The sequence below is a fragment of the Typopeltis vanoorti genome, chromosome 21 (assembly GCF_054136105.1).
Source record: "Typopeltis vanoorti isolate ZY-2024b chromosome 21, IOZ_Tvanoo_1.0, whole genome shotgun sequence".
NCBI classification, from domain to species: domain Eukaryota; kingdom Metazoa; phylum Arthropoda; class Arachnida; order Uropygi; family Thelyphonidae; genus Typopeltis; species Typopeltis vanoorti.
This window is the reverse complement of record NC_143569.1, coordinates 34053987-34071169: the sequence shown is the minus strand read 5'-3', so window position 1 is coordinate 34071169 and position 17183 is coordinate 34053987. Positions and strand designations below refer to the sequence as shown.

Here is a 17183-nt window from a genome sequence, read left to right as displayed (position 1 = left end):
CGATGACTCGCACTTATGACGGCAATAATTATTATTAAAAATTCTCTGATTTAACTTTGCCACCAGCATATACATAAAGTAATGTGATATATACATACATATATGAGCCGCTCACTTGCCAAATCGATTAACTCCATAAAACAAAAAGTGGAGAAAAGTGATAAAATAATATACATTGTTTTTTAAAATTCCTTTTAAAATATAAATTCAAATAAGCATTGTAGAATGTATTATTGCAGACGTAGCTTTTATCTAACAACATATAAAATGTATAAGATAGAATATCCTTGGAGTAATCGTTATTATTATTACAATATTTGCGTGACTAAGAGAGTTAATCGATTTGGCAAGTGAAAAAAAATAATAACATCAAATTCAGTCTTCAAATTATTTTTTATTACAGAAAAACTTCATCATCATACATTTTTTATTAAAGATTTTTTGCAAAAATTAATAATAACTGTTCTGATACTGTTACAATTATTATTATTAGTTTGTTTAAATTGATTCATCAGCAACATAAATGATGTCTTCTTTGTCAGCTGTATTTGAGGTCCTGTCATGTCGATTTGTTCTTAAGTTTTTATAATAATCATGTTTAATAGGAGGAATGAATTTCAACAGGTCCATCATATCTTTCCTCTTTTCTCTTGTCACAGTTCTACCTGTAGGATATAACAAAGGCTGGTCGACATTTTTCAGACCTAGTGGTCTACCTGCTACAGATTTTCTTATATTAATGGCATTAAATTCTGAATCTTTGTTAAAGTCATATTTGAATTTTATGACGTGGGGTTTCAACCTTTCTAATTTTATCTAGTGCATTTTAAGCCAATTTACTGGTAAACCTATAACTGTTACTTTTCTGTTAATGATAGAATTTTCTAAAGGATTTGTTGAGAAAAAATCCTGACGAGTCATTTGAACCACATTAAATGGTGCTTTCTTTTTACTGGTTTTGATTATATTGTACCAGTCATCTGGTGAAAAAATGTTTTGAATTTTTTTTGCATGTGACTCGCATGTAAAATTATTTTACTTTTTTTTTTGCGATGAAACAGCACTAAACAATTTACTGTTATCATCAAGTATACTTGCTTCTGCATTTGAATTGCATTATTGCAACGATTTACATTAGAGTATGAAGTTAATTAGATTAGCTTCTGAAATAAATTATTTATTATTCGATGGCCAAAAAAATTTTGTCATTTAGTGGTGTTAATCCTTATTATTAGGGAAATTTATTATGAATATAAAAAGTTAGGAGTCAATGGAGTGCTTTGACACTAAAATTTAAAAAAATTTAAAAAAGTGGAGTTAATTGATTTGGCTTGTGAATGGCTCATATAACATTACTTTTGTATACGCAGTGTAGGGTCGTTGTTAATCGACAAGCAAAGCTAATCACCAATACGCAATAGCCGCTGCTTCTAACTTATCACGGCCTTTGGCAGGTTATCAGCTGTCGAAGTGTTTCGTTTCTCTCGTTGCAATTTTTGTATCTTGTCGTAACCCTATCATGTCCAGTAAGGAAAGTAATACTACTGATGAAAATTCCAACATAAAAAAAGAAGGCGTGAAAAGTTTTAAGTTTAGATGTTAAAATGAAGGGGATTAAAGCATATGACAAAGGAAAGAAAGTCTGTGAAATAGCACGAGATGAAAAACTATTGCATTCAACTATTTCAACAATTATAAAAGATAAACCAAAAATAATGGAGGAAGCTAAAGGGGGGGTTAATATGAAATGTACAATTTTAACGAAAAGAAGAGAAGGGCCAATTCATGAAATGGAGAAGCTTTTAACAATATGGATAGATGATCAAATCAACAAATACATTTCTCTCAGTTTGTTTATGATTCAAAGAAAAGCACGCAGCCTATTTGACAATTTAAGGAAACAACAAGAAAATAAATACATCGAGCATACATTTAACGGTTGGTTTTATCGATTCAAAAGCCGATTTAACTTACATAACATGCAAATAATGGGAGAAGCTGATAGTTCATTTTGAAACTGTGAAATTTTCAAGAAAAATCAAGAATTAACCAAAGTCCTCGACTTACAACGGAGACGTTGGAACGTAACCCCATCGTAAATCGAGGACTACCTGTATAGTAAATTTAATAAATTTCTATCCCTAAAACAAATTAATTATTAACAAAGATATCACTTCCATCTAAATATGAATTTTATATGATTAAAAAAAATAAACTAAATAAAATTCTCAATGACCAAAATACACACCAAAAAATATCTAATGACCCTACTCATGAAATAGATCAATATTAGAGGAATTAAGAAATCAAAATAAAATAGATAAAAAAATATTGAAAAAACAATACATATACTTGCACTCGATATATCTTCGGACAAGTAAAAATTAATAAAGGTTGCCCAATAATTTTATATAAAGATACCATCATATCATCTCTATTGAAATTTGTAGCAAAATTATGTAAGCCATTATTAACCACATCTAAATTTATTATTAAAAACACTTATGATCTTTTTCACAATATATCGACTATTCCAAAATGATGTTCTAACTTCACTAGATGCAACCGCTCTACACACCAATGTTGACATCCTCAGGGCATTAGACATAGTTCACAACTTGCTTTTAGAGGGCCTTTCTTCAATACAAGATTGTGTCACTGTCATTTCATAGCAGATCTCCTCCTGACCCATTCTTGGAAACAACCTATGGAAAAATATGCAAAACTCGCATTGCTGCTCTTGATATTTCCAAGGCCTTTGATCTAGTTTGGTGCCAAAACTTTCTTACCAAGCTATTACCATCTTTATGGTCTTCCTCCTGCCCCTTGTGAGTGTGTTGCCAGCTTCCTCTCTGGTAATAGGTGGATGGATTCTGTGCCAACACTTTCTCCAATACAATGATCTTCTCTTAAATCCTATTCATAGTTTTGCAAGTGACATTTCTTCTTCATTAAAAACCCTGCAGTGTTCAATGTTCTATAACCACTGCCTTTAAAATTCATCTCCACTGTTATGACTCTTAACTGGGATGAAGATAATCTAGTGAACTTCAATGCTATCAGAACACAATCCTGTCTTTTTTTAATCCTTAGCATGAGCTTGCTTCACCCCCATCCCTTATTTTCATAGAGAACTGTCAGTCAAGATAGTTCTCTCTTTTTCATTGACTTTCAAAAGCTAGCCTATCCTGACCCAATAACATCACATTCACTGCCACTAAAAAGACATTTTTTTCATTCAAAATACTTCCCTCCTGTAGTCAAACTCCTAACACTTTATAAGTCCAAATCTGTCAAACCAAAAAATATTGTTCTTACATTTGGTGGTACACTGAAAACTTCCCTAACAGTGCTCAAATGTAGCAAAAAAAGAGGGCAATCCACTATATAGAAACCCATCCATCTCTCTCTCTCTCTCTTTCAGACAGACAGACACACACACACACCGCACGCACGCGCGCACACACACACACACAGGAGGAGAGAGAGAGAAAGACCCTGCAAATGCTTTCTTACAGACACTCAGTTTCTACATTATATCTTTTTAGGTATTGTCATGGCTACTCAATCCACTGAACTAAGCCACCTCCTTTAACCCATTGTCATGTAATTATGTAAGAACAAGAACAGTGACTAGTCAACATAATACACAGTTCAGCTTCCAACTAATTGAACCAACTTTTCATTCTCTTTCTTCATTCTATCTACTGCAGTTGTTCGGAACAGCATTCTTGTCATTTTTCCTAAGGAATACAACCTTCAGCATTTTAAAAAACACATTAAAAGAATTGCTTCTTTCTCTCTGACCACTTGCTCACACAACACTGCTGTGTTACAGGTTCAGTAAACTATTGTGTGGGGAGTAGATATATAAAAAAAATGCCTTTTCCTGATCTATAAAATTATGTCGTCAATTCCATAAAAATCTGATCCCAACAACCTTTATTTGGCCTGAACCACACTTGTTAAACCTCAAGTATGCTTGCACAACTCTTGCAAACATTCAATAGAGAAATTACCTTATCATTATTACATCGCTTTTATTTCCCTTTCTGCAGATACTCTTCGAACAGCTCATATACTCATCCTAGACCTACCATCAGGAATGTGATCTTCTGACTAGGTCTTTTAAAAATGTAGCCACTGTAAAACTTTCTCATACATAATAATTGGGCATTTCTGCTTGAATTATCCTCCAGCTACCATTCTATTACAGATTATTTTTTAATATCTTCAGCATCACATTTCATGAAAAATTATTCTGCTAATTTCTTTAAATTTGAGCTAATGCTTTAATATAAGTAGTGATTCATTTCATAGCTCAGTCTCTACAAGGGCATAATCCCAGCCAAACAGGCGTAGTATACACATATATCTTTTTCATTTATTGCTAAGTGATTTTTTTGGCTAGTGCCTTTCCCTGAAGATATCAGCTAAATAACAGAACAAAACAATGGATATTAATCACTAATACCCAAATACGATCAGCTTTGACTGCAATCTGCATTATTCATAATATAATTGATTTCAACAGAATCCCCTCCCCTTCCCAAGTCCTCTAAATGACCTGGCATATTTTGTTACTTCACTAGAGCTTGGAAAATTTTCTCAATACATCCTCAGGTTGTTTATAATATAATGAAAAAACCACGATCATTTCATTCACTAATTTTCTTTTATATTCTTTATTTAACCTATATGGATTTCAACATGTTACACAAAACATTTTAATTTAAATTCTAATTAAATTATTAAGTCAAAATTTATAATGATCAGTGTCAGCATTTCTTGTTTGTTATGTAATTTAGGTTAATAAATTTTTCAAAAAATCATAACACAAGAATCTTTATATACTTTATCTGGCCAAAATTCAAGTTCTTCTGAAAGCCATAATGGATTAAGTTCTCCTGTATCACGTTTTTTACTCTCTCCAAGTCCCAATCCTTCAGGAGTTTTATCAGATGCCCCGCTATCACGAAGTGCTGTTTCTAACCAACGCCTGGAACCTGAATACTGTCTTTCACGAAGTCTAAACATAGTGTCTCTCTCTCTGTCTCTATCTGAATCACGATCTCTGTCTCCTAGAAACAAAACTGTTTTATCATTCATCATCTTAAACAGAAATGTAAATACTAGCAATTGCATTTGTTAAAAGTTGCTTAATTTATTCAATACACAGAGCACAAGTAACAGTTTACATTTTATATCTGAATTATATTTGGACAAATGCAAACAGAGAAAATTAATATAACTTGACTGCAGGAGGACAATAAGAAGACCTATAAATTTACAAATATATAACAAATCAGTATCACATATGACTGTATTAATATCTTTATGTAACATAAGAGGGTTATCAACTAATCACAAATTTTGAAATGTTGCAACAGCCAATCAACAATGCAGAATTTAGTTATGACCTACTTCACTGGATGGTGTGGCAGGTAAATTAGAATCCAAAAATAAATAATTTTTTTTTTCTAAATTTGTAGGTGAAGGTAGAGAGAAAACAATGGAACATTTTCCATCTATCTCATAAAATGACAATCACCATTTCTCTCTGTATTAAATATAACAGATAGGAAGAAAATTTCCATATTATTTTAAATCTGTGAAAATTCTCTTAATGGTATAACCATTTAAAAAAAATAAATAAATAAATACAAAGAACATTTAAAATTACCAGTCTATAAAAGAAAATTTTTCAATTTACATGAGATACCCAACCACTTTGAAATTAGCTTTAATTTATAGGGTGAACAATGTTCTTACACAGGTGCTGTTCTTTAAAGCATGAAAATTCAATAAATTCGCAGCACAATTACCAACAGAAAACTACTAACAAAAAGATCATGCTGACATAACTGGTGTTACAGAAACAAGATTAAAACAGGTATGGACAGGTAAAACTTATAAAAGCTATTAGATATCATCATCGATCTCTTAATAAGTACCCACAGGACACGATAACAGGACTACATAATTACCAATGTCTCAACAATTTTCTTCCAAATTTTTCTATCACTTGTCAGTAAAACATTTACATTTATACCTTCTATGACACCTCTTACTGGTGCCATAATTTTCTAGATTTTAGTCTTCTGTATCTTTCATGCAAATATAGACTTGCAATGGATCTGTTTAGAAATACATCATCTGCATGAATATTAACAAATATTATATTCTAATGCACTTCTGACTCAATCAATTCACCTAGATCTGGGTCTTCGTCAGGATCTTCTTCCTGCCATCTTGGCATTAAACAATCATTCTGCTAACCTTCCTGCATCTTCCATTCTGTTTAAATGGCTCTACTCAACTCAGACAGTCTTAAATACTAACAACGTCAAATTCCTTCCTCAATGGGATTGGTATGAGAATACATAGTGGTTGGTCGGGAAATTTACTTCTGTAAAGTTTATAATTTTTGTCTGTTTTATTGTGTTTTCCCTTAGAAAATAAAATTAGTGTTTTGTAGTATACTAGTGTAGATTTTAGTGTTTTATAGTGTATTTAGTATTTTATTATATATTTTTATTAAGATATTTTAATATTTAGTATATGTTTAAAATGGCACCAAAAAAGGGCAAGAAAGGTAATGCTAAAAAAAGCACCGCAGGCGAGAACAAGAAGGTTAGTCCTGCCAATGAGGTTATTGTGCATGGAGAAGGTTAATGAAAATGAATTAACTACCAAATAGCTAAGTTGAAGCACATCATGATCAGAGAGAGACAACGAGGGAACTGCAAAACATTGAGAGACATTTAAATGAGCACAGGGAGAAAAAGAAAAATGAACAGGAAAATAAGAAACAACAAAGAAAGGAAACAGGTAAGTCAGGAAATAACGAAAATCAGGTAAATGACGTTGTTAGTAAAAAGAAAGAAGTTATTTGGTATGGTGACTCTATACTAAAACATGCTATAGATGAGAGAGTTATAACATTCGAGTTTTCCTGGAGCGAAAATTAAAAATATAACTCAAGTAATTCAAAAACTGAAAAGAAAAGTAAATGAAATCGTAGTTGTAATAGGTATGAATGATTTAACTGGTAATAAGTTCATTATGAGAGAGGACATGAAAGGGTTGCTGGAAGAGGCAAGAGTGAAGAGTGAGAGAGTGAAAATCTTTAGTATTTTAACTTGCAATGATAAAAATGAATTAAAAAGAAGGGCTATGATGGCAAACGATTCGACGCATAGGCTGTGTAAAAAGAATAGATGAGAGTTTTTGGATGTGTGGAGTGAGTTTGAGGGAAGATTGGATTTGTATAAGAGGGATGGCCTACACCTGAATGCATTTGGTATCATGAGTCTGGAAAAACTAATAACTGGTATGAGACCAAACACAGAGAGTCAGTGAAACTAAATTTTAAAGGGAGGAATAGTGTGAAAGTGACAATGGTATATAACTGTGTTAATGACATGAATGGGTTTGTCATGGAAATGTTGATGAGGCAAGAACGATTTTGGGTTTGTGTTCGTCCGGCATGGAACCATAATATATGTGCAAAGATGTCTACATGTGTAAAGCATTAGAGAAGAATGGAGATCTGCAAGTTGTCCAACTGTGCTGCCAGGCAGACAGCAAACAAGAGTATATAAAACTCTTTCTTTTAAGGTTACGTGAAGTGACGCCACGGTGAGGCTCAGCTCTGCTGCGAGGACGATAGCTGCCCGTGTCCGTTTAGTGAAGTTCTATCTCGTACAGTCACTTGCAGGAATATGTGGCCCAGCACATTGAATCCGTCGCATTCAGACAACAGCATCCGTACAGTCATGGATTGTACAAAAACACACATCACAATATGACGGATATATATAAAACCACCACATGATTAATGAATCTGCCAGAATTACGATTACCACTGTTGTGCATTTGGATAAAACAGGATGAATATAATTAAACAACCCATCATAACACGATTAGTACAAATCACATGCGACAGCATATGGTCGCTGGCGGGAAAATGCACGCGACCACATGGATGGCACTTTGTGGTTGACATTGTAGGTTGGACTGATATTGGGAAGGACCTCACAAAATAGGATGTCTTAAATTTCTTTGCTGTTCATGGAAAACTTGTCAGGGAAATAAGGCGATTTGTATCGGCCGGAAGAGAGAGAGAGTGTGAGTGTGTGTATGGAGGGGGGGGGGGGAGACATTAATGGCTTTGGGATGTCATAAGTAAAATTTTTGGGTATATGCAGGGGATGGTTTGGACAGGACAAGGGATATCATCCATGATGGAATCCATGGATGTCAAGTTTGTATTCAGTATTATGATGAATGGAGTAAAATAAGAACAACAGTTTCCCCTCATCTCACAACGCACTTAGCGAATGGAACAGTTTACATGTCGCAGGTCGGATCAGAGAGTGGGTGAAGATAAAAGTTGTTGTAGGGCTAGATTCATGAGTATGGGCAGATGAATGGGCATAACATATAAAATATAAAAGTTCCTGTGGGTAGATGAATGGGGATTAAAGATAAACGTCATTGTGGGCAGATGAATGAAGGTTTCAGCAACACGGTGCTGACATTCCCCATGGTACAAACGGCACTAAAAAGTTATCGTGGGGTGAGCATAATGAGTGTGGGCAGATGAATGGGGATAACTTATAAGATACAAAAGTTGCTGTGGACAGACGAATGGGGTTTTCACCAGAACCGCACTGACATAATCATTCATTTGCCTACAGCAAATAGGAAACTGATACCTTTATTTGTTTAATAAAATTTAAAACTTTCTTCAGTGATGATACACTTTTAATTGTTTACTTCCAACTTAATTATGTTTCCATATGTATCCAAAACATGCTTTTATATTTATTATGCTATAAAACGCACAGTTTTTTTTTTCAGGGGATGGTTTTTAAATGTATGTAGGGATTACCAAAATATCGGTAATCCAAACATACATTTAAAAAAAAATTACATAACTTAGTGGTCCATAGATCTGTTTTAGGCATTTTACTGGTCCTTGGGTTTAGAATGGTTAAGAAACGCTGCTTTAGACGATAGAAATATAAAATCTGATAATGTTGGAGTCTTGACAAGTAACAGACTGATTTGGAGGAAAATTGTAGATAGGAAGTTAGTAATGATGCAAATTTTTCATGTAGCACTATCATATCCTGTACGCCCCTTGAGGGTACATGCCAGGAATTTGATGATGATGATGACAAAAATATTTTCGGAAAATTTGAAGAAAAGAGCAAAGCTAATAATAATGGCAAACATCTGTTGGATTTCTGCTCAGGACATGGACTGGTTATTACTAACACCATGTTCCAACATAAAAATGTGCACAAATTCACATGGAGAGAATAGGCAAGGAATAACAAAAGTCTCATTGACCATGTTATTGTTGATAGTGATGTTTTCTCCCTGGTGCAGGACACCAGAGTGTACAGAGGATTTGAAATTGGAAGCGATCACTATTTAGTCTTGAGCAGGATAAAATTGAATTTCATATTGAAAAGAATAACATGTAAGAAAGTTTTAAAGCAAATAAAAGTTCAGCAGCTCTCAGATGTGAACTGTAGACTAAAATATACAAAGATTATTGAAGAAAAAATGAAAGAATTTGAGAACAGGAACCAAACCTTGAAGATTCAGTGGCAAGCCTTGAAGAAAACACTGATGGATTCAGCTAGAGAGGCATGTGGTGAAGTTGTCTGCAAGAATAGAAAAATTAGAACTCAATGGTGGACACACAAAATTTCATGCCGGCTGGGGCGTCGCCCAGTTAAACAAGGCCCCTGTTGTTTTCACCAGGGAACCAGGGCGAATAGCAAAAAATCAGCTACTGGAACAAATCTGAAAGCACACCCCAACTCAACATCACCGGAGTTAAAAATCAGTACTGTCAACATAAGAAGCCTGAATGGCAAAGAAATGGAGCTAGCTGAGGAATTAGATAAGTACCAGATCGACATAACAGGGGTGATTGAAATAAAAAAAGTCAAAAACTGGTGAGATCTTTCTGAGCAATAAATACAAAATGTTATATTCAGGAATGACAATCAAGAAAAAGAAGGAGTAGCCATAGTATTCAACACAAAATACGAGGCTAATCTTCTTGAATGCAGGCAGTCTCAAGTAGAGTGATGTGGGCTAATATCAGAATGGGGAACTGGACAATGTGACTTATTTGTGCCTATGGTCCCATGGAAGGTTCTACTAAAGTAGAAGTGGAGGAATTTTAGAAAAAGCAACTGACACACAATGAAAAAGTAAAAGTTGGTCCTTGTTGGGGATCTAAATAGCAGAGTAGGAAATGATTGTGAGACATACAAAAATATTTTGGGAAAATTTGGAGAAAAGAGCAAAGCTATAATAATGGCAAATATCTGATGGATTTCTGCTGAGGACATGGACTGGTTATTACTAACACCATGTTCCAACATAAAAATGTGCACAAATTCACATGGAGAGAAGAGGCAAGGAATAACAAAAGTCTCATCGACTATGTTATTGTTGATAGTGATGTTTTCTCCCTGGTGCAGGACACCAGAGTGTACAGAGGATTTGAAATTGGAAGTGATCACTATTTAGTCTTGAGCAGGATAAAACTGAATTTCATATTCAAAAGAATAACATATAAGAAAGTTTTAAAGCAAATAAAAGTTGAGCAGCTCTCAGATGTGAACTGTAGACTAAAATACACAAAGATTATTGAAGAAAAAATGAAAGGGTTTGAGAACAGGAACCAAACCTTGAATATTCAGAGGCAAACTCTGAAGAATACATTGATTGATTCTGCCAGAGAGGCATGTGGTGAGGTTGTCTGCAAGGATAAAAAAATCCAAACTCCCTGGTGGACACAGGAAGTTAAAGAGGTAGTGAAGGAAAAGAAGAAAGCATATCAAAAGTTCCTGTCAAATAAGTCAGCTTGTGCACTAAGAGAATATAGAGGCAAATGCAAGAATGCTAAACACTGTGTAAAACTAGCCAAACAAAAGGCATGGGAGGACTTTGGCAAGAATATAGAAAATAAATATCAAGAAGGTGGAAATATTCTGGAGGTTGTTCAAAAAGCTTAGGAATGGAGGAAAGAGTGCTGTAAAAGGAGTTAGACACGATAAAGGTGACATGAAAATGGGAGAAAAAGATATCCTTGAAGTATGGAGTAATTACTTTGAAAAACTGCTAAATGAAACAAGCAGTGATGACAGCACAGTGATAAAAATCACTGACCAGGCATGCAGTCAGGAATACATATTCATACTTGAAGTAGAAAAAGCCATCAAAGGCTTGAAATGTGGAAAGGCAGCAGGAGTAGATGATATTCGACCAGAAATGCTGAAATATGGTGGTATAAGAGTCTTACAGTGGCTGTACTGCATAGTTCAGAATGCCTGGACAGAGGGACGAATACCCGATGATTAAAGTAGAGCTCTCATAGTACCCATATATAAAAAGGGAAATAAAACTGAATGTGAGAATTACAGAGGTATTTCCCTACTGAGTGTTCCTGGCGAGATCTATGCAAGTATACTTGAGAAGCGGTTGAAAAGAATTGTGGAAGAACAAGCTGGATTCAGGAAAAATAGAGGCTATCGGGATCAGATATTCACTTTATGACAAATAGTTGAGAAAGCATGGGAATATATCAAAGATCCGTATTTAAGTTTTGACGACATGGAAAAGGCATATGACAAGGTGCCAAGAGAGAAGCTATTCAATACGTTACATTATATGGTGTCAATGGGGCATTATATCAAGCAATACTCAGTCTTTATTTGAGTTGTAAGCTAGCAGTTAGAATTGGAGGAAGTACAGAATGATGGTTTAATGTTAAATCTGGTGTGAGACAAGGATGTACATTATCCCCTCTGTTATTCATTATCTATATGGATCACATTATGAAAGAATGTGGTATTAAACATGATATCAAAATTGGAGATGTTAATGTCAGCTCTTTGCTTTATACAGATGATGTTATACTTCTAAATAAATCTGCTACAGGTCTGCAAGATTCACTGACTAAATTGAATAACTGTTGTAATAGATATGGTATGAAGGTCAGCAATAAAAAGACAAAGATAATGAAAATACGTAGAATCGTTGAAAATGTCAACTGTTTTGTGAAATTGAGAATCTGTGGAACAAGAAAAACATTTCAGCTACTTAAGCACGATTTTTAGTGAAGATGGTAAATTAAATAAGGAAATAGATAACAGAATCATCAAAACTGGTATGGTAGTCAACTGAATAAATTCATATGGAATAAGAGAGAAATTAGTCGGAACACTAAATTAGCTGTATACAAGACAGTGTTCAAACAAGTTTTAACTTATGGATCTGAGAGCTGGGTCAGAAGTAAAACACTTGACCAAAGACAAGAGACCGCAGATATGAGAGTCCTGAGAAAGATTAGAAGCGTGAACAGATGGCATCAATGGCAATATCATATTAAAAACGAGGATATTAGGAAAGAACTTGACATTGCCAGCATCCAGGAATGTGTTAGTAGAGCTAATCTCAGGTGGTATGGTCACTTAAACAGAATGGGCGAGGAAAGATTAGCAAAACAAGTGTTCTCTACCCAGAGGAAGACCAAGATATAGGTGGACTGATATGGTACAAAATGCCTTAGACGATAGAAATATAAGATCTGATAATGTTTGAGTCTTGACAAGTAGGAAATATAAGATCTGATAATGTTTGAGTCTTGACAAGTACTGATTTGGAGTAAAATTGTAGATAGGAAGTTAGTAATGATGTAAATTTTTCATGTAGTACTATCATATCCTGTACACTCCTTGAGGGTACATGGCAGGAATTTGATGATGATGATGATTATCATCTAAGACCTCCAGGGAGTCAAGGAGTCATCGAGGGAGGCTACAAATTACCCAACCAGCTATCATACCTTCCCTTAAATTCATTTACACTAGCTGCACTCACAACCCCTAAGGGCAAATTATTAAAATCACTCACTGCTCTCTGTGAGAAAAACCTAGCTCTTACCCCTTTATTGACTGTGAACAAACTTAACTTCCACGAATGTCCCTTTGTCTCCCTGCCTTCCATATAACGAAACATTTCATCATTTGAAATGCTATAACACCCATTCAAAAGTTCATAGACCTCTATCATATCTCCCCTCTTTCTCCTGTTAATCAGAGTCTGCAATCTGTCTATATAATCTAAATCCCATAATCCAGATATAATCTTTGTAACTCTTCTTTGCATACTCTCCACAGCTTCTTTATCCCCTTGGAACACGGGAGACCAAATTGGCGCACAGAAATGTGTGGTCTTATCAAAGCCTTATAAAGAGCCAAACTTACTTCTTTATCCTTACATGTCAAGGTTCGCTTCAACATAGCAATTATCCTCTGAGTTGAATTTGTAACTTTTGCTATGTGACCTTTGAACTTTTTTTATTATTATTTCGGGCGACTCCAGGAGTACTTAGACTCATCGAGGGAGGCCCTATACATCATGTCCACACAACTATGCGATTACATTCTCACAGTATCTATCATACCTTGTCTTGAACTCGTTCACCGTCATAGCACCCACAACAGACTCTGGCAGCTTATTCCACTCATTTACCACTCTAAAAGTAAAGAACCCAGCTCTAACACCCCTGCTAACCACACTCTTGCCCAGCTTCCATAGGTGTCCCCTAGTTCTCCCACCACCAGTCCTGATCTCAAAAATATCTTCTGAATTAATCCTACAGAATCCCTTTAGCAATTTGAATGTCTCAATCATATCTCCCCTCCTCCGCCTATCAACTAGTTTCTGCAACTCACAAATCTTCAACCTGTTCTCATATGGTTCATTCCATAGACCTGTTATCATCTTAGTCACTCGCCTCTGGATCCTCTCCACCTCCTCCCCATCAAGAAGGAACCGAGGTGACCAGATCTGGGCACAGTAGTCGAGATGAGGTCTTATCAAGGCTCGGTACAGAGGTACAATAACTTGCTTGTCTCTGCTCGTCAAGGAATTTTTCAACAACCGAGTGAGTTGATGAGCTGATTTAGCTACTTTTGCAGTGTGCCCCCCTAAACTTCATCTCCCTATCCGCCAACACTCCCAAGTCCCTGGCCTCATCAATCTCTTGGAGTACAGTTCCACCAATGTGGTATACTGCTGCTAATCTTTTCACCCCAAAATGCATAACCTTACATTTTGTCACATTAAATTGACATCCATTCTCCTTAGCCCAGAACTCCAATCTATCTAAGTCATCCTGCAAGACTTTGACATCTTCTGCATTCACTATAGCCCTACCCAACTTTGCATCATCAGCGAACAAATGAATTGTTCCACTTAGATCCTTCCCTATATCATTAATGAACAGAACCCTGTGGCACACCACTAGTCAAAGGCCGTCTTTTGGACTCTACTCCTGAATAAACTACTCTTTGATATCTCTCCATCAACCAACCACCTATCCACCTCACCAACCCTATATCCATTCCCATATGTTGTAGTTTACGGATTAGTATTCCATGTGGTATCCTGTCAAACGCCTTTGGCAGGTCCAGCAGTATCACTGTAAACCCATTTCCCTTATCCAGTTCAGCCATCACCTTGTTATAAAACTTGAGCAAGTTACTGAAGCATGATCTACCCTTCACAAAGCCATGCTGTCCCCTGTACAGTATCTCATTTTCATCAATCCATTCCTGTATTTTTCCCTTGACTACTTTCTCTAAGACCTTGACAACGACTCCTGATATGCTGATCGGTCGGTAATTTGCAACCATAGTCTTGGATCCTCCTTTATGCAGTGAAACTATTTTCCCCTCTTTCCATGCCTTCGGGACCAAGCCAGACCTGAGACTCAGATTAAACAACATGGTCAAGGGCACTGATAATTCCTTAGCCGCTTCATGCAAGACCCGTGCCGGTATGACATCCAGTCCCACAGATGTATTCACATTAAGATTCTGTAATAGACTAGTCACCTCCACTTCATTCATCACTATTCCCGTATAAACTAATGGTTCCATCATTTTTTCAATGTCACCACCTGGATGATATGCTTTTGCAAAGTGCGCGCTCAGTAACTCCACTATATCGACTGATTCAGTGACCTCCTTACCATCGTCATTCCTTAAAATCATTTTACCGTGTACAGTTTTTTTCTTGCTTGCAGCATATTGAAAGAACTGTTTTGGATTCTCTTTTGCTTGCAAAGCTAGTTTCCTTTCATAATCCGCTTTTGCTTTTTTTTACCACACTCGTTACCTTTCTGGCCTGCAATTTATACTGTTCGTGTGCCTGCAGGTCACCCCTTTCTTTAAATTCCCTCCACAGTTGTTTCTTTTTTTTCAGCTCAAGCTTAATGGTGTTATTCATCCATTTAACCCCTACTTGTTTTACTATTCGGACCCTAGGTATACAATCAGCCATTACCTCCTGTAAATGCTCCTTGACCACTTCCCATGCTCTATCGACGTCCAGCCCTTGCAGTTGTACATGCCATGGCATTGATCCAAGCAATCTCCTAAGCTTGTCATACTTGCCAGCACGGTAATTCCACATATACCCTGTCTTAATCGAAAATTCCACACCTTTAGCCACCTCCCAGGTCAAGACCTTATGATCACTCTCACCAATAGGTGGCAACTCATATTCATTACAGTCAAATTCTCAGATGCTAAAACTTTAAATTCTTATCCACCCATACACCAAGATCCCTTTCCCCTTCAGTTTCTTGTAGCATAATTCTGCTAATATAATATGCCGCTGGAACTCTAATCACGCCAAAGTGCATAACTTTACACTTTTCAACATTAAACTGCAGCCATTTTCGCTTGCCCAGATTTCCAGTCTATTCAAATCATTTTGTAATTGATGAATATCAGTAGCATCCCTGATTGCCTCCTATCTTCGCATCATCGGCAAACAATTGCAAATCTCATGATAGACCCTGCTTGATGTCATTAATGTATAGATCAAACAATAATGGCCCAAGGACTGAACCCTGAGGTACACCACATTACTTTAAATCTGGCAGATTCACACCCACTGTATACAACCTTTTGATATCTGTCTGTCAACCATCCCCTAATCCAAGTCAATAGATTATATTCCATCATATTCCATAGTTTACACAACAGCCTATTGTGTGGTATCCTATGAAATTCCTTAGAAAAATCCAATATTATCATAGTGTATCCATTCCCTTTATCCAACTCGGCCGTAACATTGTTATAAAATATGAGCAAATTGCTAAAACATGACCTTCCTTCAGTAAACCCATGCTGTTCCCTGCAAAGTATACAATGCTTGTCTACCCATTTCTGTATGTGAGTTCTTACCAACTTCTCTAAAATCTTCACTACTGCACCTGAGATACTAATAGGTTGGTAATTAGAAATATTAGTTTTTGCGCCACCCTTGTGCAATGGAACTATCATACATCCTTCCATTCCTGTGGTTTCATTCCTGAGCTGAGACTCAAATTATACAAATGTGTGAAAGGCCTAGCCAGTTCAGTTAAACATTCCTAAAGCAAACAAGCTGATATTCCATCTGTCCCTATTGACAAACTCTTATCCAGGTTTTGCAAAAGCTCTTCAATCTCATTTTTATGAACTTCTACTCTTCATCCAATGTAGCAGTACCACTGTGCACCATGCTACATACACCTGGTTAATATATCTTAGCAAAATAAGCACTCATTAACTGAACAATCTTCTTTGCTTCCGACACTCGTGTACCATCTGCATTCAATAAAATAATTCTTCCACATTCATTCTTTCTTTTGCTTGCAGCATAACAATAAAATTCGTTTGGATTGCCTTTATCTTGCATGGCCAATTTCTTTTCATACTCAGTTTTAGCTTTTCTTACAATACTCCCTACTTTCCTGGTCTGAGCTTTATATATTTCATAACTCCTCTCACTCTTATTCTCACGATATTCTTTCAACATCATCTTCTTCTTGTGGATCTCTTGTTTAATAAGGCTGCACATCCATTTCACTCCCAACCTATTTATTCTTCGAACACTAGGGATACATTGAGATACCGCCTCATTCAAGCACTTTTTCAAAGATTCCCATGCATTGCTGACATTTTTTCCATCCAGTAACTGATATCATGGGACCAAGGATAGTTTTCTTCTAAGTTGATCATAATTTCCAGCTTTGTAGTTCAGCATGTAACCTGTTTAAATCGGCGCATCAATACAATTAGATACTTCCC

General features: G+C 35.9%; 1 protein-coding gene across 5 annotated transcripts in view; it reads right to left on the bottom strand.

Annotated features, from left to right (window-relative positions):
* Window positions 1-17183, bottom strand: part of hyd (E3 ubiquitin-protein ligase hyd) — a 680323-nt gene that overhangs the window by 542526 nt on the left and 120614 nt on the right. For all 5 annotated transcript variants that reach the window (XM_090411567.1, XM_090411569.1, XM_090411568.1 and 2 more), the window contains one exon: window positions 4855-5081. In XM_090411567.1, the coding sequence (XP_090267693.1) occupies window positions 4855-5081 (227 nt within the window). The remainder of the gene's footprint in view (window positions 1-4854; window positions 5082-17183) is intronic.